We start from the raw sequence: 22,874 nt of genomic DNA, 5'->3' as shown, positions 1-22,874 counted from the left end.
AGATACAGAAGTGGCAAACAACTACTTCGACTTTCCGCTTCATTCCACTCGCGTTACGTCTTTGTTTTCCAGTTATCTGCCTCGTTACTTCCCAGTGTTCCTAAAGAGGCTATTGCAGATTTTCAAGGTCTCAATCACGCTGGCGAAACGCTCAAAAGGACAGCTTTTTTACCCTTTACGGTGGCTAATTTACATTTTCAACTCAGTTGTGAACACTAAATTACCTGCTATACTCTCCCACCGACGCAGCACCACAGTTTCTTTAGAAACTTACTCCTTTCTCCAGCATGTAAGCCGACATGTAATCCCACCTGTTTAAGTTCGTTCAGACTGTTTCGTTATTCAAGCGCGGACAAATGTTTCTCTCACGTTTGTGCCCCACCACGGTTGACTACCTTGGACATACTCCAAAAATTGCTCAGCCTGAATATTGAATAACTGTCTTAAAATAGTTTCCACTAATCGAGCACACTTCCAAACGAAGTGTTAAACTGAAAAGCGACTTAGGACCCAGTCAGCTCTCTCTGCTCTTAGTTCTGCAACCACAAATCTCTCAAATATTTGAATTTCTTTTCGCAAACTTAAAAATAAAAGTTTTGAATATTCATGTTGTTGGAAAGGCAGTAATGATTCTTCGATCGAACCAGTCGTAGATCACGGTCACAGAAAAACATAGCGCTCCATTTCTTCCATGGATGCCAACTGGCCAATAAAATTTCTTTCGTAAAACAATCTTGTTCTCATCAGATCTATGAGGCGTTGAGACATCAGGGTAAAGAAAGGTTTCTTCAACCATTTTCCAAACTGGGATTTCGCTGACGGAAAGGAAACAACTTTTCCCTTGCTTTCTTGGGCACAAGTGTCTGGCTCTGATGTGGTTTTTCACAGCATCACTGAGTGTAATATCATGCCACGAACTCTTAGTTGATGATGTCATTTCGCGAAAGCGTTCTCTAACACTCACAACATATTTTTTGTTTTCAACTAATCACAGGTTCCCCCCGATGAATGTTCCAACAACCCTCAGTCAGTTCTGAAAACCGATCAACTAACTGTATCCGCATAAATTAGGATGTGAAGGGAAATGTTGAACCAACTGACCAATGAAATTGAAGGAAAAGTCAAAGGGTCAAATTGCCAAATAACTTAACTGATAATGCTGGATGTTCCAGATGTGATATGTGACGTGTAGCCTACGTATACCCGTACCCACCCCACCCCAAGGTGAAACGGAAGCGAGAGAGTTAAAAACCGCTGAACAATAATTTCTAACAATCTAATATGGCGTCTCTTCCCTTCGTGGGAACGTTAGAGTCAGATGACGATGTAGACCAGTTGGATAACGAAAGTGATAGTGAGGAAGAAACAGAAAAGGTAGTTTGACATTAGGCTTAAGACCTCTTAATGTGAAATAATGTTTAACTGTGATTAGTTTGGTTTGCAGTCTGTCAGGAGAAGCAGAACTAAGAAGAAAGGAAATTTGTCTTTTGATGATGATTTCAAGTTCATTTCTGGAGGGGGGCTTGAAGATAGCAACGAAGATCCGTGGAATCTGGATGCAGCCATTAGATTTGCAAAACACAAACAAGAATCAGTGAGTTGATGATCTAATCTTGAGAACCATATGAACAGCCGGTGATTTCATAATCCACAATTTGTGGTTCTAAAGTGAACACGTGCTGTGCTCTCGTGTTTAGGGTTATGCTGCATAAATGATGTCTGAAATATAGCGTTTCGTCAGCTGTCACGGTCATTTTGTGGACGATTGAGTTGTTTCCTGTCCTATATTATTTGTTGTAACTACAACTTATTTTTATCAAAATTTGTGGTTCGACAGCGAGCTTCTGCTGTGCTCTCGTGTTCAAGATTATGCTGTATAAATATTATACTAAAAAAAAATATGGCGTTTCGTTTGCTGCCGTGGTCATTTGGTGGACGACTGAATTGTTTTCCGTCCTATATTATCTTTTTGTAACTGCAACTTGTTCTGATCGGAATTAAAGTCGGAATATATATGGCGGGTGAAGTTCCGACCGAGGGAATTGTATGAGGTTCGTGTTGTTCATAGTAAGACCTGTCTACACGAGAGGTGCTCCTTTAATTTTGTTTTCTTAAGTATCTCGCTAGCCACAGAAAATGCACTGATTGAAATATTGAAGAAAATTATTTACAATATTTGTAAAAATATTCTCGCACGTGTGTGATGCTCACTGTTCGTATTGAGTTCACTGGTTGAAGGACTACAGTCTGTTTACTTGTTTTTTTTGTTTGTTTTTTTTTGTTAGAATAATAACTCATCAAGCCTTCAAGACAAGATAGTGAAGAGAAGAGAGTTAAAGAAGCAGGTATGCCTTACAGGTGTTGCTTTAACAAAGGATGATCAGGTATTTTTGTAAAAGGGCAAGGGGAGCAATTTTTTTTACTCTGTCATTTACGTGTGCAAATTACAAATAGCACACACTGTCAAAATTTTGTTTGTCTTTATTTTCTGTGAAGTTTTTTTCATGTAAATTATTCATAAGTAATAATATAATATCTTGTGCAAATTGGTGAAAATAATTTCACATGTCTTACAGGCTCATGTAATTTTGTTGTCTTTGAAAAATTCACTTGAGCTTATTGACACCGAATTGCATGAGAAATCATGTTATTACCTATACTTTTCACAGATGTCATCCATTCAACACTTGATGACAGAAGCCAGCTTTTTTCCAACTTGATTTAACCCTCATACTACATGTATGTGATCACTTGCATGTTTATAATAACAGTGAATTGTAGTTTGCTTAAAATACTGCAGTTATAACAACTTTAACAAATTTTTAGAGGAAATCAGAGAAGGAGAACTTACTTAGTCAAACTATAGTTGGGGAGGAAGATGACATCAAAAATCAGAGTAAAGGGAAACAAGAAAAGGAGATGGAAGGGAATGGTGTGAATAACATAGGTGAGTAACATTTCTGTGATGCATATGTACTTTAATTTTAAACTGATTTGTAGGTTGGGTTAATGTTACTGGAGCAGAGCAAAATTTCAGGTCATGTTGGTTTAAAATTATAGTTTGATTACAAGTAAATTTTAAGCTGCAACATCCTTATGTATTTTGTACATGTACTTTAAAATTAATGTTAAAATATGGTTAGTTTAGATTTGTAAGGCTAATTGATGAGGTAGCACATGAGTCAATGGAAGAGAGGGAAAACAAACTGATTCAATCTGAGATTCATTTTAAATTGTAAAATACAGTTACTGAGTGTAGTTGTTTTGATTTTCGTTTTTTTTATGATTTAAGTTTCTTGCCAATCTGCCTCTTATTAAGCAACCAGCCCCTTTTTTTTTTTTCATCTTTTCAATATTTAGGGTTACTTGTTAAATAAACTTTTCCTGCTGGAAAATACTCATTTTTGGCTGTTTTAAGCTCTTCTAACAAACCTGCTTAGTTGTGCAACTATGTACATGTATGTATGGAATAATCCCTCCAATCTCAACTCCCAAGGGAAACAAAAAATGTGGGATTTAACAGGGGTTCAAGTTAGCTGGTAGTAAATAACTGAAAAAATGGGGTTAAGAGAATCAGATCTTGAGAAAGTTGCCAGGAAGTTTGACTCAACCCAGTTAAATGAACAGGGTTCTACTGTATATTGTAACTTATTATTGTTGTTGATCTAGGTAACTTAGCACCTCAGTCACAGTATCGATACACAATGTTTATGTGTACTACACTCTACAGCTGTGGTATTGCTGATCAGAGAAAGATATTTATCATTTTTTCTGTAGACAATTCCATGCAACATTCAGATGATGAAGACAGCACTTCAGAAGATGAAGAAACTATTGATAAGGTACATGTAAATGTTAATTTTCTAACCCTGAAGAGTGACTAGCATCTAAGTTCTTTTTACAGTAGTACCCCTGAATCATGCACAGAGGTCATGAGTATAAAGAAAATTATCAGCTAAAGAAGCTGTTGATTGTTACACCAATTCTCCTTGTCAGCACCCTAGGGAATGTATGGAGAACAGTATGGAGAATACCTTTACTGATTTTATGGTGTGGAGGCTTAAGGCATTTTCTGAATGTTCCTAGTTTGTAGGATCATATCAAATTGGACATAGAAAAAAATTGGTAAATCATTGTTCAGACACTTAGTTGTAACAGATACATGTAGAGTTTATTAGGTGTATACATTGGTGTTTCTGTTTGACAAACATCTAGCAATTAATACAATGTAAGTTTTCCAAACTGTTTGCAAACCCTAAATCAAGGTTAAATTCAGGACATGGCACAAGAATATAAATGAATGGTTTTAAGAAATTATTATCTTGTTAGTTAGATGTTTCATTTGGTAAACCCAATTTGTTTGCAAAGAAATATATATTCTTGTTACAAAATAAGACTAAGGAGTTTTGGAGTATGGTATATGCAGAGGTGAAATGTCTTATTTGGATTGTCACGGAGATCCTGTGGGACTTGTGTGCATTACAGAAGGGTTGGTTTGAATTGATGGAGAGGTCTTAAAATTTATGTTCTGATTTATTTTCAGGTTATTGAGAAGAAAAATAAGTTTTTTGAAGAACCTCCACCTCAGCTGAAACATCAAAATTTTGCAACAATGAACTTGTCAAGACCTTTATTAAAGGTAATATATGAACATCTTTGCATGCTGTCTTTAAATAAAGACTGTCACTTTTTTATGTCTGTCAAGTACAAAGCTTTAAATTGCTGCAATTTGTTGGTAATGAGTATGGGGCTGTTTGTGTCAGAGCACTTTTGTCAACACTTTGTTTAAAATTTGGTCTTGGATTAAAGAAAACCTTCAAACCCCTTGAGCTGTAGGCTTTTTAAAATTTCTTCATCCTACTGCATATGCATATGTATTTAATTTATACAGTTTGAATCAAAGGAAATGACACAAGGTAACAAGTTGAGAAAACTTGAAAAGCAGAGGAACATTTGTACCACAAGATCTTTAATGAAATTTTACAGTAAACTGAACCTATGAAAAATCCTCGCAGATTATCCCCAGCTCAAACTGAATGCTAGAAGGACAGTAATCATGTTGTGCTTGCAATTGTGTAAAAAAATTTGGTCAGTCCATGCACTTGCCTTTGTAACTGGAAGGTACTCATCATTTGCACTTTGTGCTGTTGTGTACATGTACATGTACATCTGCAGACTATTAGGGTCATTCTCTAATGGTAATCTATAGTCAGCCAGTTGCTCAAAGGGGGGATACCTCTATCTAACTGATAAATTGCTATTCAGTGGATAAGTATTAACAGAACATACAGTGCTATCCTTTGGTTAGAGATTGACCTCAATAGATAGCATCATCCACTGTTCAAACAACCAGGTCCAGGGCCCAGTTGTATAAAGGGAAGATAACACTATCCAATGGATAAATTGCTATCTGGTGGAGAAGTGAGAGAACAATGTACTGCACTTTCCACGGGATAGAGATTTATCCAGTGAATAGAGTTAACATAGCTTCAAATAACCAGGGCCAGATCTATAGTTATGTCAACCAATGGGTGTTTGTTTCGCACATTTTGTCATAGTTTTGATTAATTGGAAACAGGACTTTGTGTCATCCAATTCATTCAGTAATGATACAGTGTACTCCTTGTGAAGAAACTGGACTCCCATTTTGCAGTCATTCAATTTCTTTGGTAATCACTGGTATAGACTGAATATTAGACTACTGTACATGTATACTTTATCCTATTATGGGACCACAATTTACGTGACTGTGTATTTCTCCAGGCTATAAATGAGTTGGGATTCAATCACCCCACGCCTATCCAAGCATCAACTGTTCCAGTGGCCCTGATGGGTAAAGACATCTGTGCATGTGCAGCTACAGGAACAGGTTGGTAAATTTGCAGCAAATTTAAGCTCAATTTGATGATTTTCAAGACTTATTGATTAATGAAATATGTGAATTATAGTAAGAAACATTTTTTTTATTACTCATCATACAGCTAGATGTAGCTGTCTTGTCATTTGAATCTTTTAAATTGTTATTAAAATTTTTCCTTTTTTTAAGGTTGAAAATGGTTTTTTTGAACCAACATCTGGTCAGATTTTTTTAGGCCTCTAATGGGTTGATTTCAAATTAACAGCCACCTGTTTTCAATGTTGTTTTTACAAATTGACATTTCTATATATTTTTTCGGTGCCTACCCATTCAGGTAAGACAGCAGCCTACATGCTTCCAATACTGGAGAGACTGATTTACAGACCACAACAGTCTTCCATGACAAGAGTGCTCATTTTAACTCCCACCAGAGAACTTGCCATTCAGGTAAAGCAGATTATAAACTATGTAACTGAATGCACTGTTCATTCCTATGAACCACAGGTATGTTACTGGTTGATAATTATTTTTTAGATTGAGAAATGAATGTCTAGTCACTATTTTCTCTCAAAATATAGGTAGAGTTGCTATCAATTGAGAGCTTGGTAATGATTATCGCAATTGATAAGGATAATGAGACAGAAGAATTAAACGTGCATATTTTGTGGTTACCTTAATAAACAAATGCATAATGCTCAACAATGTTGAGGACTAAGACAATGTTGAAAGGCACGTTTGCCAGATTGATTTAAACTGTAAAACTGTAAAACTAATGTATTGAGGGCAATTGAGTGAGCTGAGTTGTCATTCACTCATCACTGACAAAATACAGTATAATCACAATATACAATTTACAATTAAGTCATTTTGTTTCATTTACACTGTGACTATATATTGCCTGCTTTGCTGAACATAATTTTTGTTAGCAGTAATAGGATACAATGTTTGAACTTTGTGTTGTGATCTGATAATGAAGTGAAAAAAATTATGTGTAGATGATTCAGTTGCACTAACAGGTGGTTGTTACACGTTTGTGTCTAAGTGAACCTACATGTGTATGTTGTCAAAATTTACTCCCTGTTTTCATGGTATCATATGGCTGAAATGGGGGCATTTTTTAATCATTTTGAAGGTGCACTCTGTGACCAAAACCTTGTCCAAACACACAAACATCCAGGTCTGCCTGGCCACAGGTTGGTGATGTTATTTATTTATTCATTTGTCATTTGCATTTATCAATTATATATTTATTGTAAGTTTCTGTTTATCAGGGTATTTTAAACCTTTAGACAGAGTGCAAATTAAGTCTCCGTAAATCATGTTGAATTTATAGTGTTGATCAAGTTACTGGTATATATTAAAACAAGGTGACAAATCTTTCCAAAAGTATGATATACATGTACACATGCAGTGCACACTTTCTGATTGTGTGCATGTAGGTTAGTTGTGCAATATTACACCATCACCTGATAGCAGAAGCCAAGATTTACACTGTATATCTCTCTAATATTGTACATAAGACTTTCTACTGCTTTGTCCATGCAGGTTTTCTACTTGTGCAAATATTCTCATGTATCAAAAAAGGAACATATACAGATTTAAGAGTTTTCAAAATGAGCTAGCAACTGGTGCAATGTACAGTCTACTATGAAAAACACACCAGCAATTCTAAATGCTTGCAGATCAATTTTCAGCATGGAAACAAAACATTGGTGGAAATAAAACTGTGCAGTGCCGCCTACTGTGTATTGCAGTTACTCAAAATGTTTTTGACCACCCTGCAGACTGAGAAAAAACAAGACAGTGTTTTGGTTAAGAAACACCTGATCTTTTTTAATTCCCTCCTGTAACACCATTCAGTCAATGGCCCTCATAAATGTTTTACATCTATGTTCAAGGGGATATAATATTCTTTGCAGGTGGTTTGGATAGTAAGGTTCAAGAAGCAGCATTGAGGAAAGGACCTGACATTGTGATTGCTACACCTGGGAGGCTTGTGGATCATCTGCATAACACTCCTTCTTTCAGTCTACAAACTGTGGAGATTATTGTCCTGGATGAAGCTGACAGGTACACAAGAGAGACGAGTCAGTCAGTCTGTCTGACAAACAGACAGACTAAGGGACTGATGACTGATTGACTAGTTGTTTTGTTGGCTTATGGACTGGTGGACTGTTTGACTGCCAGACTTCATAACTGAATGACAAACTGAAAGTTGATTGAGAACGAACTACCAACAGACAGGCTTAGAGACGGATAGATACACAGACAGACAGATAGACAGACTGAAAGACTACAGACAGAGGCAATGATGGATAGATGCACAGAAGGGTTGAGGAATAGACAGATTTTTTTTGCTCCGATGCTCTATTACTGTGTCACTGATGAACCAGCAAGGTCATATGCTCAGTTGTCATCTTTCATGTAGGTATATTGAAATGGTGCGTTGTTCATGTGTGTTTCCGTAGGATGCTTGATGAGAACTTTAAAGATCAGATGGAAGAAATTGTCAAACTTAGTCCACGAGGAAGGCAAACAATGTTGTTCTCGGCTACAATGACAGACGAGGTAAATTATGATTCATGGTAAAAATTGTATAATATCATATCGTATTATACATTGTAACTTTACATGTACGTAAGCCTATAATGTTTCAATTTACAAAGCAGTTTTACGACTTCAGGTATAATTGTTTGCAGAAGTGCCATGTAATCCTTTAAACCCCAAGTGTGACCAGCATCTAATTTCTCCCTACAATTTTACTGCTGAATCATTTATTAAGGTTATGAGAATAAAGGAAATTATATCCAACTAAAGATTCTTTGATTTTTATACAAATTCTCCTTTTCGGAACCAAAGGAAACGTACAGAGAAAAGTATGGAGAATGTAGATGCTGATGTTAGGGCGTAAAAGGTTAAGTTATCAGTATATGCACAAGTACAACCTCCATTACAGTACCTCTTGATTTTCACTGTAGGTGGAGGAACTTGCAACTCTTTCACTGAATCAACCAGTGAGGCTGTTTGTGGACAATAACACAGACGTGGCCCACAACTTGAGACAAGAGTTTGTAAGGATCAGGAACAACAGGGAGGAAGACCGTTTAGCTATCGTGACAGGTACTATAAAGAAGACGGGCAAACCAGAACTGAAACGCACATGTAACGAGAACTATCGGCTGACTGTTCGCCGTTTGTCGACCAACAGTCGGCCCGCAAACGGCCAACAGTCGGCCGACAGCTGGCCGATAGACGACCGCAAATAGCGTTTGGAAACTTTTCTTCACTTTTTCCCCAAAACCAATCAATTAAAAGAAAAAAAAAACAATAGAGACAAATTAATTAAATGTCAAGGAATAAAACAATAAACACTTTAAAATTGTCGGAAAAAATAATTTATTCAAAATTCAGCAACTGTTAGATGTACGTTGTTCTTAAAAGTATCTTTAAGCTTTCCCCTATTGTCAGCAATCTTTATTCTTTAATTTTCCTCTTTTCCCCTGTGATGTACGTTTTCTTTTCACGTAGAATAAAATTGAATTCAACATTTTTTGTTTATTTTGTACATACAATTTAATTTCAAATCATTTACTTAAATTTTCTTGCAGCGCTTTGCAGTCGAACTTTCCAAGAACACTGCCTGGTATTCTTACAAACGAAAAACTTGGCTCACAGACTGCGAATCCTCTTAGGGCTCCTCGGGTTGAATGTTGAAGAACTTCATGGGAACTTGACTCAGCTTCAGGTGCGTGACACTTCGTTGTACATGAGTGTTGCGTTACTTTTGGAATCTATTACGTTACTTTTATAGGTTTTGCAATACATTCTGGTTTGATATAAAGTACTGTAATGACATGTACTATACTACTGTTGGTGCGAAGAACCTCACCCTCTTACTTACAAGAGAGACCAATATCTTAATTCTCTGTACAATTTTAATACATCGTCAAATGGACAAATAATAAGAATTGTGAGATTATCAACCATGAAACCAAAGTACCCATCGATACCCAAGAAAAGCCATCGTATAAATCTATTGCTAACAGTCTTGGGGAAAATGTATGGGCCCAGTTGTATGAAGGGCAGTTAACACTATCCAACGGGTAAATCGCTCTCCGGCGGATAAGTGAGAGAAAATCGTATAGCGTGATCCACCGGATGGAGTTTTATCCAGTGGATAGCGTTATCCAAACTTCGAACAACCAGGGCTTAGTTTTCAGCCTAAGGTGTGTAAAGAATGTTTTTGAGAAAACTGTCAGGATAATGTTTAGTGTCGTATAAATGAGCACTTACAGTGGCTTGGGAGACTGGGGGCGGCGGGTCCTTACGGCATGAACTGCAAACTGATTTTTTTTTCCCTTTGCCTTATGTCTGAGTATGTGTACACTGTATGTATACTGTAAGTATAATGTAACCTGTAATTACATACTGTGGTTGGATTTTTCGTAGATATATATGTGTAAATTGAACCGGTTTCCTGCCAGAAAGACAGAAAAAACTCTTAGACAAATGTAACAGGCAAATTTGATAAAATTTGTTAGTATTGATTTTGGTTTACTCGTTTTTGTCACATCAGAGACTGGAAGCCTTAAGGAAATTCAAGGCTGGCGAAGTTGACATTTTATTGGCTACAGATTTAGCATCCAGGGGATTAGATATTGTTGGAGTTAAAACGGTGAGTCTTTATATATCTTGATGCTTTTCCATTTGAACCTATAACTTCGCGGCAATTTATTCCCTGAAGCTATGATACATTTTTGGTGCATCACATCTTGATAATTAGGGGTCGGTGAAGATATCTTTTACTTTGAGGTCAGGCCAATCCCTTGTTGCACGTTTTTTGTTCATAATTATAACTGTGTTGTACTGAAAATATTGTTGTAATGATGTAAAATCGTCTGTCTCGCGCTGTTGTCGCTTCCGATGTGATTTGCGCCTGATGAAGACCAGCAGCAGGTAGGCGAAACGTTGCGATCCACATCGAAAGTCACGTACATCGTGACACAAACGATAATAATTTTTTTGGTGCATTCGCCACCATGAATGGGCAAAACTTTTTATTCTGTCACTGCAGTTTACACTTATGGTTTATTCTACGCTATGCTAGCGTATTTTTCTCCATGCATTTTGTTCAGCATGGCAAGCATGTCGTGATTGGTTGATGTCATTTCTTTGTTTTGGTTTTGAGAAACTCAAGTCGAAAACTTATTCCTCTCTCGACAGGTGATAAATGCAAGCCTGCCACCAACAATGAAACAGTACATTCACAGAGTGGGAAGAACGGCTCGTGCAGGACGGAGTGGGAGGTAAAAGAAAAGGGAAAGATTAGAACCACTTCATCACGTGCTTTGAAACAGTATGTTGGAGAGCTAGGAAAATAATTGACTGTTCCGTGTAATATTTGCTACGTTTGTAAATCCATCCTTATGCCTATAGATCCGTGTCACTAGTTGGAGAGAAAGAAAGAAAATTGCTGAAAGAAATTGTGAAATCAGCAAAGACGCCTGTGAAAAGTAGAATAGTCCCTCCGGGTAAGAATGTGTTTCCGCTTTTTTTTTAACATTCGGCTTGTTTATCTATAATTTTAACAACGTTGGATCAAAATTAGTAATTGTTTTTCCTTCTCAGAGGTGATTGAGAAATACAAAGGTAAAATACAAGGACTTGATAAAGACTTGAAGGATATTCTAAAACAAGAAAGCGAAGAAAAAGAGGTAGGAGATTCTCAAACTTACAACAAAAACTTGCAAGGGAACAGAGCCATTCCCAGAAATTTCCCTCAACACCTGAACCCAAGATAGGCACTTTTTCGGAAAGCGACGGTGTGGGTTCAAATTTTGACTTCCTTTACCCTTTACAACCTAACATTGGTATTCATATTCCCCACACTTTTCTCTTTACATTCCTGTGGTACTGACAAGGAGAATTTGTTTGACGATCAGGAGCTTCCTAAATTGGTGATCATTTCCTTTATTCTCATTAACTTTACATCTGATTTAAGAGTGATATTGTAATGAGAAATTAGAAGCCAGCCACTCTTAGGGATTTTTTTTTTACCTGGCCCCCTATTTACAGAACTTCGGAGTTGAGTTGACATGTTGACACCGATGGCTATATGTCTTTCTTTTTTGCACTTAAACTTCGTACAAATGAAATTATGATTCCAGTTTGCGGGACGCATTTTCGCACCCGTAATAAATCTTAAGACTAGCTAAGTTTTGGTTTGGTGATGCTTGAAAAGGAAATTGCTTTACTCGTCTGCTTTCAGTTTAAACCGTTTGTTTTCTCTTCAGCTGAGGATCTCTGAGATGGAGATGAATAAGGCACGCAACCTTATAGAGCACGAGGAAGAAATTTTCTCCAGGCCTCCTCGAGTGTGGTTTCAGAGCAAAGCAGACTTGAAAAGGAAGTCTGGTGAGAACTTAGAACGGAACTGTGAAAATTCTCTTTCCTGTACAGCCGTATATTCTTAGTGTTTAATGTTTTTGTGTATTTGTTGTTGACAGATAAAGCAGCGAATGATCCGGCCAGCAAGAAATCTAAACAAGATAAAAAGAAAAAGAACACAGCAAACGTAAATGAAAGTGTAAGCGTCCTGTATTTTTCTATAGTTCATTATGTGTGTAGTTACAAAAGTGGAAAAGAAGCAAAATCAGCAGCATATATATAACTGTTTGAGTTATTTTGGGCTGTACAATTGTACCACGACACATACAGAAGCCTATACATGTCTGAACCTGTTCATTTGACGTCTCTCTCGCACCAATGGTCACAAGGCTATTAAAAGAAACTTTTGTTATGGTGCTGTTCTAGTCAAAGCGATGTCTTATTTAACCCCCTTCGTTAGTTTTCCCATTTAAAGACGTGCATGTATCTATAAAATTAGCCAAGTCATGGCGATACCGAAAAGATCCTAGTTTTTGCAGCTTGCAGTTCAAGTTCAACTCTTTGCCCCATCTCCGCCGCAAATTGCAAAAGAATATTCTTAGTGTGATTTCTCTTTTTGAGTTTTGTTGACCTTCATTTTGCCATGTTAGGAGGAAGACAAAAAGAAACGAAAAGAAGCAGAATTCATCACGCGGGAAGCTAAGAGATGGAGGAAAAAGAAACGGTTGCACGCGTTTCCACCGGACAAACCCGACCTCAAACTTAAAGGTTTCTTTTCTGCATCTCTTTCTACCCTATTTCATATTCACCGAAACGTGACGTTGTTAAATGGAACAGAACTTAATGTGTCGTGATACATTGACTTTTTGCGCTTCCTTATTTTCAAGTTGATGGGAAGTCATATTGCTATTGTATACCTTCCTCTGTAGGAAAATCATCGAAGACGAAAGCAACTAACAGTGGTAGCAGTTCACGGCTGAAGGCTTTTGATAAAGAACTTACGGATACAAGTAAAAAGGCGCTTAAAACTTTTAGACAGAGGTTAGCCAGTTTTCGTTTGATAGCGTGACTTTTAGAGGGTATGGAAAGTTCTTGTTTACGACTCGTTGGCTTTAATGAGAATTTGAATGGTAACCAGTGGTGGTCTCGGCAAAAGCGATGTGAAATTGACTGCTCATTAGTGGGTGTGACACAATACATTCATTGACTGATCTATTCTTTCATTCACCCATCTATTAATGATTTCAGTCAGTATGGTTGTTTCCAACGGATGTTGACATATATCTACTGTCATTACTTACAGAAATATTTCCTTCTTTATTATTCAGTTCAACACCTGATGAGGCAAAGAAATTTAAGAAAAATCCAGGAAGATTTAAATCCAAGAAAAGGTTTGCCAATTTTAGAGTTTGTTCTGCAAGTTAGCTGTAATCGATTCGAAAGTTTCCTTGACAGATCCTAAAGAAGTCAGTTGATAGTAGAAAATTGATTGACCTTTGGTCTTGTTGAGTTTATTAGTTTGCGAAGAAATTGCGTCCTACTTTATTGGGAACTGTAAACTTGTAAGTGATAATTATTCTTTTACTTGTCATCTGATGTTTCTTTCCCCTCTTTGGTTCGTAAGTTGGTCCCTCGTCCCTTTTGTACCGTTCGTTGCTCGTGCGTACGTTTTTTATTCGTTCGTTCGTGCGGTTGTCCGTTTCGTTGTTAGTTCGTTCGGTTGTGTTTTTGTTCGTCTCGTTGTTTGTTCGTTCGGTTTTTCGTTTGTTCTTCGGTTGTTTGTTCGTTAGTTTGTTCGTTTGTTTGTCTCTTCGTTTATTCGTTCGGTTGTTCGTTTGTTTGTCTCTTCGTTTATTCGTTCGGTTGTTCGTTTGTTCGTTCGGTTCGTTCGGTTCGTTTGTCCGTTCGGCTCTTTCGTTCGTTTGTTCGTTTTGTTTGTCAGTTCGTTTGTTAGTTCGGTTGTTAGTTCGGTTGTTTGTTCGTTCGTTCGTTCGTACGTACGTGCTTCCTTATTTTCTTTCTTTCGTTTCTATGAATAAGAAAGTACGAAGCTCCACCGTAAACTTTGTTTGCTATCGTGATTTTGTCATAATTAAATTGAGAAAGGTGATGTTTTCATTTCGTGAAACAGGCAAAGATAAAAAATAATGTCGAGAAAAGAGCAGAAGAAAACCCTGGGTGCAGTAAGCAGAAGCCTAAGCTATGATCTTACAATTGGTACTTTGCTACCCCCTGTGTTGACCCCCTCTTTGTTTGTTTTAGGTACAAAAGGAGATGACATACTGTGCAGAGAACGGCGTAAGATGGTAACAGTGTAAACTAAAGACTATGACTGTCTGAGAAGATCTTCGCGAATTTAAGTTTGTTACTGTTGACAGAGATATTGATGAATTTTCTCCAGGCAAAAAAAAAAAAGGAAAAAAAATGATAATACTAATGTAATATAAAACACTGAAATCAGAAAACTATAAAACATTTTTCATAACTTTATTGTGTCTCTAATGCAGTCTGTAAACGAAATATATGGATGCATTAATTTCCTAGGTCAGGTCACTGTCAGAGGACAGAGATGGGGGTAGTGGTATCTGTGGTTATTATGGCGATTTTTGCGTACAATTATTGAGCACATGAGTTGGGAAACTCTTCTCTTTCAAATGCGGTAGTCAGTTCTAAGCATTGCTTCAAATCAAAATTTAATTTAGCGCAGTCAATTTGTTTTATCAATATACCGACGCGTTTCAGCAACCATGGCAACATGTTGTAATTGCTAAGGCAACGCGCCTTGTTGTCGGAGAGACTCCAAGAAGTTGTGTAAAGGACATTTAAGAGTATTTCATTGCTCGCTTAAATCACAGAAGCCAACAACATCCTGTGCTACCGTCGGTAGAGCCTCCGTCATCGGGTTTTTTCGCTTGTTCTTGCTTTTCAGCATCTTTTTCGGCTTTTCTTTCTGCTTCTCTTTCCTCCACATCAACCTTGATTTCTTGAACTCGTCTTGACTGCGCCACAGAGAAAAACAAGCCCAGTTCTTCCTTCTGTATCGAGTCATCACCGTCACGGTCTGCGAACCTCATAATCATGTCACGCTGGTCACTGATGGTTTTCATGTCTGGTGGCTCCTGAGAGATAAAACAACTCCATATGGTTGGTCACGCAACGTTATGTTCGTGGCGTTACGACTACTGCTTTGACCTAAAAGTTTTTCTTTCTTAATTTCTACTAAATTGACTTTCATTCACACCCAGTTAACTCCACATTATTGGTTTGTTTGTGTGCAAGCCGTAAATTTGTGAATTCTTTTGAAAAAGTTTAGAGGCGATATTTCAAAGTCAGGGATATGTGGCTCAACAAAAAAAGTGTTGCTCTCTGCCCTTTTTTCTTTACCCTTTCCATAAGATTAGTTATCGCTGTTTTCTCGAGCTAATTTGCATTATACTGAACAAACACAAGAAACGAGCTAAACAGCAGGTAAACGCAAAACTGCGCAAGGGAGGCCCCACACCTGTACTGAAGTTAGCTTTCACCAGATCAGTTTTTCTTATTCCTATATCCAATAATCCTGGCTGCGTTCACAGATGGAATGTGACTGGTTATCAGTTTGAGCTCAAAAATAAGTAGGAGAATAGCAGTCTGAAACGCGGTTACAATGTTACATAAAGATAACGTTTCTGCTCGAGCATCTCATAAATGCCGCCATTACTTTACCATACCTTGTTATTCTTGATGTACAAATCCCTTATGAGAGCATCAAGCTCAGCTCCGCCAATGCTACCATTGTGATCCTGTACAATAGAAATCACTTTTGTAAATAAAGGGGTAGGTTTCTAAAGAAACTGTGGTGCTGCGTCGGTGGGAGAGTACAGCAGGTAATTTAGTGTTAACAACTGAGTTGAAAACGTAAATTAGCCACCGTAAAGGGTAAAAAAGCTGAAGTTTCGAGCGTTAGCCCTTCGTTAGAGCGATAGACGGAGGGCTAACGCTCGAAAAGTCATAGATTTTCTGTGACTAGTGAACCTTAGGAAAACAAACAAACAACGACAACGACAACAACAAAAGGGAAGAGAGAAATGTATCGTTAAGTTAACGCGTTTAGTTACCTGATCGTAGTGGTACCAGATTTTCTCAAATTCCGCTCCAGAGAGGTTTTCTCTGACCTGTATATGAAAAGCACGTGAAGGTATAAAGCATTATGATAAGCAGTAAAGAGAAAAACTGCTCGATAATTCTTTCGGAATGAGCTCACGTGTAACTTTCTTACCTGAAATTTTGAAAGAAAATTCTCTTCTACGGGAAGAAGTCTGTAAATGATGAAAAAAAGAGCTTAAACTTCATCTTAAGGGGGCAGCAATAATCTTGCGGTTATCAATCGAATTACAGCCTCTTTTACTGCTTGAGAATGATTGGTACCCTAGACGCTAGGTAAGAGATTTTATTATACATGAAAATAGAATGATTACCTTACACAGGTGGGGTGGGTTCATGAATGGTATTGCCGACGTTACATCAGGGGAGGGACTGTATTTGGAGGAGGGCTTGCTTTGAAAGCCATCCTGAAAAGTTCAGGGAAAAATAGCTTACAAGGACTTTAATTTTTCTTAGCGTCCCGACTACCCTTGATTTCGGAGGATGGTCTCTCTTGAATAGACAGGCCTCGCTCGTTACCCTCATGATATCGTCCCATACGAAGCCTCGAAAGTACTAGACTTAAAATTTTTTGAAAAGCTTACTTGGCCATTTCTGATAACTCTATCTCTCCATCTTGGTTCTTGTCAAATGAATCAAGCTAAAGTTCAAAGTTATAAAATAAATAAATAAAATCAAGTAAAGACCAGTACTATAGTGATCCAACGGCCAACTAACCATGAGAATCATACATTCTCGAAAAATAGCAAAATATCTACTTTTTATCCTGGTTGTGAAACCGGAAAATAAATTCAACTCTTGAAAAGTTTTAAGCAATGTTCAGTCTGGTCAGGTATCACACTGGCTTATATAGTTCATTTTGAAAAGTTTGTCTCCTTGACAAGCAAGCGAGATGGCAATTACAGGAACTTTTTTTAGATTAGGAAAAGACCTATAAAAATTGCTTATTTCGAAAAAAGGAAATCTTTGTTTCATTATTTGCAAGAGCTTCTTGATATGAAGTCTTTAAAACTGTGTTAAAATATGAGAGAACACAAAACAACATATGCCAAAGATTGAAGACTTCTCTAGTTCTTCTTAATATAAACTATCGATGAGAAAATTATACACAGACAAAGTTACAGTTACACCATTTTTTTTTCATTTTTGATGTTGAAATAAAGAGAATAAAACAAAAAAGCAAGATATTAACCGCTCCATTAACGAACTCCTCAATTCTTTGTGGACTAACGTGTGGATTGTTTACAGTCATTAGATCTTTGAAGAAACCCTGCAACACAAGGTACAAACATAAGGAAGAAAATTTATTTCATGAGTTAATGCATTCGAGCTTCGCTCGGAAAACAGTTCGCTTCTTGAAAAAAAATTCATTTTGGCCATTGATGTAACTAAGATGAAGTTTATAAATAACATTATTTGGCACATAACAAGCAAATGATCGTTAAAAAATGTTCAAGTAAGCAAACCCGTAGATGCTTTTTCTCCAAGTATCCTTCACGATAGACATCATAATGATTCCAAATCTGAAAAAAACCGGGGTTTTCTTGATCAACATCCTTAAGTAATACACTTAAATACTTTATTAAGACATTCGAGAGACATGGTCATTCTCAGATGAATGCAGAGGAAAGGAGAATAACATTTCTTAAAATATCGGATTACCGTTATCTCTAACGTTAGAGTCAATTGCCGCAACTCCTGGCTGCAACTCAACAAAATACCACTGGTACAGGGGTCATTCACAGAAAACTGACGCATCTTATCACAGAACACGAGCAGTGACTTCCATCTGAATTCTGTATCATTTTTGCCTACCGACCATCGTTGAATTAACTGAATTAAGTTTTAATTCCCGTTTTCTTCCCATAATGCACTTATCTTCCCTCTACTCTCGAAAAGGAGCTAACGAGACCTAAGAATGAATGATTTAAGTGACCGTCCTCACCTTCATAAATTCTACACTGGTTAGTTTGGATTCTCTGTGAAACTGGAGAAGAAAATTCTGTTCCGTTGGTAAGATCTGTGCCAACTGCAAACGCAAACGGAACATGGAGATATAGGTTAACAAAGCACCGCCACTATACTTAACAGAGCAGTTTTAAAATTCGAACTTACGATGAAACCAAAAAGCGTCTGCTACCAACCTCGTCAATTTCTAAACGGCCATCGTAATTTTTGTCGTATCTCTCTAAAATAAGCTCTCTCATCTCTTTCACCTTGTCTTTGGCCAAACCCTACGGAAGAGGAAATAAAAGGGAAAAAAATCAGACTAATATGGGAGCTCGCAGAGCGTAGCCCCATAATTATAAAAAATAGTAGTAACCCATCAAGCCGAAAAAATTTGGATGTACGACCGTACAAGGTGCTACTTTTAACATGCGTGGTCAACTGTACCGCGGGCACGCCAACGCCACGGCTTTGTCCAGTAGCCCAGTGGTCAGTGCACTGGGCTCCGAGTGGGACGACCTGGGTTCTAGTCCTGGCCGGGGCAAGGCGTTGTGCCCTTGACACGTGCGGGAAAAAAAATGCGAGCTCCACTTTTAGGCTTGGCTAAATCTATATATTATTGACGCCTAAGAGTGAGTGGCATTAAATTCTCGCTGCAGTATCATCCCAGAATTAAACATTAATGTCACGAGAAAAACGGAAATGACCACTAACTAAGGAAGGTCTTGATTGTGAGACGAATTCTCTTAATCAGCACCCAAGGAAATGTATAGAGAACAGTATGGAGAATATGTATGCTGTTGTAAGAGTTTATTGAAAGGATTAAAACCGAGGGAGGGAGGGAGGGAGCAATGCACTTCTAATTCTCTATACCCCCACCCCTCCTCCTGTTGGTTCCTCTAAATAAATGGCAAAATGACTGAAGCGAATGTATTTTTTCGTTTACAGTAAATGATGAATCATCATGACAGTGTCAATGGCTTTTAGCTCTAGTCATCAAAAGTGATATTACACAAGCTTTCCTTTTGTATCATTATCTTTTGCTGGATTATGTGGATTAACAAAATGGTTCATTATTTTAAAATTCTTGTCAAGATGATTAAATTGTTGCACCTCCACGTCTTCTGTTGTCGCAAAATCTTTTCTTTATTTCTTTTGGTGAAAATGAAAAATGCTAATCGCATGCATGCAGACGAGATGAATTAATCGTTAATCGTAACAGTTTTTGTTAATGAACAATTTCTGTTAATTTATTCGCTGTTTGCCGCGACTTGTAATTCCGTCGAAGTATTATAAAAAAAGGCGATTATTTGTTTCTTGTTTTAGCGGAAGGAATGAACAACGTTCAGCAAAGATAAAATAAGCACCAGGCAATGCCATATTCAAAATAAAAGCTAATCAACAAAAGTTTCCGAAAGATTTAGAAACATCCAGAGAGTGAACGAGAATGAAGCGGAGGGACATCGTCTCAGTCATTTGTGCTTACTCTCTTTCATTTAGTTTTCGGCTCGGTTCGGTAATCGGCGAAAAACGCTCTAAGGCTCCCTAAAAGATTTCGTACAACAAAAGTCTGAATATGAAGAAAACACAAAATCTTATTGTAGGCTGTATGATAAATATTTTACCCTTCATTTTTCTTGCGGTCCAACTCTTAAGCTCACTTTTAAAAAAGCATTGCTAATTGATAATCGAAATCGTAAACATGTCATCCACCGATTAAATTTTTTTACCATTTGAAAGATGCAGTAGAAAATTGTTGTCTGAGTGGAAACATTCTCAATCAGACGTCGTTTTGCGTTACCGAAAAATTAACAGCTTTTAACCATTAATTAACCCTCTGTGATCAGTTTTATCTCATATGACTGACCACACGAAATAAATAATTCATTTTAAACACACGGATTACCATTAAAATTATTTTCATTTCATTCGGTGGGCTGCCTTCTTCACATATATTTTCCGTGTCCAATAAATACTTTATCATCCATGGAATTTAATCTCAGGGTTTCCTTTCGAAAACTCTTTGTGACAACGACACAATATTCAAAAAGACAAAAAAAAAAGCATTAGTTAAGCAATATTTTTAGCACACTCACATGATATCGCGCTTCGAAAAGTTCTTGCAGAAAGGGATCCAATTCTCTTGCTTCAATGTAGCCGTTACCTGAAATTAGAATTTCATAAACTGCTTGAGGAACTGTTTCTTTGTTTCCCTAAACGGGTCGTGAAGTTGTGAAATGAATAAAGCTATATGATACATTTGCGGCAAACGGTCGGAGTATAATTTACATGGTGATTGCTCGAGGACTGAATTTCTCCCTTGGAGAAACATTACGTGGAGAAAAACCGACATTGTTTTCCTTTCCGATCTAAAATGCGAGAAAGCAGCCAAAACATGATTAAACATTTTTTGAATCCACCCGTTTCATGTCAGCTGTGACTTATGCAAATATTGAGGTAGAATTTGATTGTATTGTGAACTCAATAATATTTTTTTCATAAATGCAGTGTTCAAGATTTGAGGAGTATCCCACTTTCAACCAGGCTCAATTCATGCCAACTTGGTGAATTTTTTAAGCAACATTTCCCAATGACCCTGCAATGGAGCTAAAACTGTGGAATTATATTTGAAGTTAAATTTTCTACGTGATGAATACTTATTCGGACTGGTTACTGTCACTTCCACCGATCTGCTCGGAAAATCCACCGAAAATTAAACATAGTCTGTTTCAAAAGTTCTCTTAGCCAGTGCTTGAAGAATTTAAAACGATATTTGGATAAAAAAGAAACTCCCAAACGAATCGCACGAGAGGTGAAAGGGTTTCTGGACATTGACACGAAGATCTGCCAACGACTAGTTCGTGCAGCTGCCCACTCCATAGCCGCTTAAAATTATGCTTAATTAAAATACAGCTTACCATCTTTGTCGAATTTCCTAAAAACTTCCATAAACTCAGTCGATGTTAGCTGAGTTTTGCCATGATATTTAGTCACAAAAGGCTTCTTCGGTTGCGATGAGGCCATCTTGCGTGCGTCAAGAAACCCCACGGTAACTGGCGACGAGAGCTTGTCACAGACAGGGAGCTTTTCATGCAAATGTAAACAAACACCACTTTACCAGCTGACCGCGACAAATGATGTTCACACTTGAACAAAATCATTCGTTTTCGCCGATATTATTGGATGAACTTGACGAAAAATGATATACCGGAAAGCTCACCTATCAACTGCGGTTAGTTAGGGGCCTGGAATGAAATCAAATGAAGATCATACCGTGTGTTTATCGCGCTATAAAAATATACCGGAACTTGCAGTGCAGCATCATGAAAGATGGAATTTGAACTTGTTCGTGCTTATTTGAACCCGTGGGGTCGAAGGGATATAAAGTTGCACAATAAGTTTAGAAACATTATCAGTGAAACAGATTCTTTGAATTTTCCTAGGACTTAAAATTGATCTAGAACGATGCCTAAGTATTTAAAAAATGAAAGTCTTCTTGAGCAAATCGAAAATCTTTTGAGTGATGAAATTAGCTTAAACAGTGATTTAACGGAGAGGGAATGACTGGCACGTGAGACGATGCGAGCTCTCTCGTAATTTGTCTGCCAACCGTTCGTTTTAAGTGCGTTATATAGGCGCCTGCCAAGCACCCAGATACGTCGTAAGGAGATAAGAAGGCGATCATTCTTAGCGTGTATGGATGTATACTTCCTTCATCGGGCAGGAGATAGATCCGACCCCACCCCCTTCACACCTTCCTTTCGGTGGTACTCCCTAAATTTTGTAATAAATCAGCGGTTTAAGCTTTAAATGTGCTGCTTCGGAAGAGTGGGAAGATTGAAGCTTGAATTTTGAATATTGCTCCCCTGAAATTTTATGCCAATCTGCTGATTCACGATCGTTCGGATCGTAATTTTACTGGTACCTAGGAATAACCAGCACGTCCAGCCAGGAGAGATTGGATGAAAACGTCGAAATAAATCAATCTGATTTAGTGGTTGTTTTAAGTTGTTGGCACTCGGTCCGCTAAAGTCGTGTTAGTATTTCCTTAGTAGGAAATAGGTCGGATCGGCTATGTTTATTTCTTCATGCTCTTTAGCTCCCGCAGACATCCCATGAAAAAGTTTTGCTTAACTCTCCCCCGCTCCCCACGCTTGAATTCGCTTTGATTCAAGCCCAGCCTGTGGCCCTTACTTTGTTCGGGCTGTGGACGATTATGCTTTGACTCAAAAACAGATGGTCTGTGAAAAGAGGCGACCAGTCGCTGTCACATTCGTTGCATGTCTGTAACATATGCTCTATAACGTGCGCTGCTATCAAAACAAGTTATTGTGACTAAGTTCATGTAAACAACCCACGTACCTCCGATACCTTATAGCGACCAATGTCTATTGCAGAGACAGCCTGAGATCTTCAATGAAATCTTTTCCGCCAAACAAGTTCAGGCTCAAACTTGTGGCATTTTGCCATGCTTAACTTACGTAGCGCGACGTTTGGTAACGCCACATGCCGTGTTGTTCTCAAAAACACTGGAATCAAA

At 37.7% G+C, this 22,874-nt stretch overlaps 2 protein-coding genes across 6 annotated transcripts; one reads left to right on the top strand and one right to left on the bottom strand.

Annotated features, from left to right (window-relative positions):
- The first annotated feature begins 1,244 nt into the window (after positions 1-1,244).
- LOC113667516 (putative ATP-dependent RNA helicase DDX27) lies at positions 1,245-14,734 on the top strand. 2 transcript variants are annotated; one of them, XM_027183346.2, is made up of 23 exons: positions 1,245-1,374; positions 1,445-1,594; positions 2,286-2,345; positions 2,827-2,947; positions 3,778-3,842; positions 4,544-4,639; positions 5,764-5,869; positions 6,192-6,304; positions 6,990-7,050; positions 7,777-7,927; positions 8,326-8,425; positions 8,836-8,977; positions 9,466-9,602; positions 10,434-10,532; positions 11,081-11,163; positions 11,294-11,388; positions 11,486-11,571; positions 12,151-12,271; positions 12,364-12,443; positions 12,895-13,012; positions 13,174-13,285; positions 13,573-13,635; positions 14,507-14,734. In XM_027183346.2, exons 1-23 carry the CDS (start codon positions 1,282-1,284, stop codon positions 14,520-14,522), a joined length of 2,268 nt encoding a protein of 755 aa, XP_027039147.2. In that variant the 5' UTR covers positions 1,245-1,281; the 3' UTR covers positions 14,523-14,734. The 2 variants fall into 2 exon arrangements, with proteins under 2 accessions (XP_027039147.2, XP_089057899.1); XM_089201773.1 differs by having other exon boundaries at positions 1,257-1,374; positions 1,433-1,594.
- LOC113667517 (calretinin) lies at positions 14,718-22,874 on the bottom strand. Of its 4 annotated transcripts, XM_027183348.2 has the most exons (13): positions 22,697-22,874; positions 21,555-21,579; positions 21,253-21,418; positions 20,431-20,498; positions 18,532-18,621; positions 18,333-18,416; positions 17,854-17,910; positions 17,580-17,657; positions 16,972-17,027; positions 16,503-16,542; positions 16,342-16,398; positions 15,955-16,026; positions 14,718-15,363 (listed from the first exon to the last, which is right to left on the bottom strand). In XM_027183348.2, exons 3-13 carry the CDS (start codon positions 21,356-21,358, stop codon positions 15,094-15,096), a joined length of 978 nt encoding a protein of 325 aa, XP_027039149.2. In that variant the 5' UTR covers positions 21,359-21,418; positions 21,555-21,579; positions 22,697-22,874; the 3' UTR covers positions 14,718-15,093. The 4 variants fall into 4 exon arrangements, with proteins under 4 accessions (XP_027039149.2, XP_089057901.1, XP_027039151.2 ...); XM_089201775.1 differs by having other exon boundaries at positions 21,253-21,579; positions 22,697-22,823; XM_027183350.2 differs by lacking the exon at positions 21,555-21,579 and having other exon boundaries at positions 22,697-22,822.

Source organism: Pocillopora damicornis, chromosome 3 (genome assembly GCF_964200805.1).
Source record: "Pocillopora damicornis chromosome 3, jaPocDami1.2, whole genome shotgun sequence".
Taxonomy (NCBI): domain Eukaryota; kingdom Metazoa; phylum Cnidaria; class Anthozoa; order Scleractinia; family Pocilloporidae; genus Pocillopora; species Pocillopora damicornis.
This window is presented reverse-complemented; position numbering and strand designations above follow the sequence as displayed.

Excerpts from the sequence above, each read along its gene's own strand:
- LOC113667516 (XM_089201773.1), top strand. The coding sequence starts at position 1,282 with ATGGCGTCTCTTCCCTTCGTGGGAACGTTAGAGTCAGATGACGATGTA. Across the intron at positions 7,928-8,325 it reads GTCCTGGATGAAGCTGACAG|GATGCTTGATGAGAACTTTA; the intron begins GTACACAAGAGA and ends GTGTTTCCGTAG. Across the intron at positions 11,389-11,485 it reads AAGTAGAATAGTCCCTCCGG|AGGTGATTGAGAAATACAAA; the intron begins GTAAGAATGTGT and ends TTTCCTTCTCAG.
- LOC113667517 (XM_027183348.2), bottom strand. The coding sequence starts at position 21,358 with ATGGCCTCATCGCAACCGAAGAAGCCTTTTGTGACTAAATATCATGGC. Across the intron at positions 18,622-20,430 it reads TTTTCGAAGCGCGATATCAT|GGTTTGGCCAAAGACAAGGT; the intron begins GTGAGTGTGCTA and ends CCTCTTCCGTAG. Across the intron at positions 18,417-18,531 it reads GCCGTTTAGAAATTGACGAG|TTGGCACAGATCTTACCAAC; the intron begins GTTGGTAGCAGA and ends TTGCGTTTGCAG.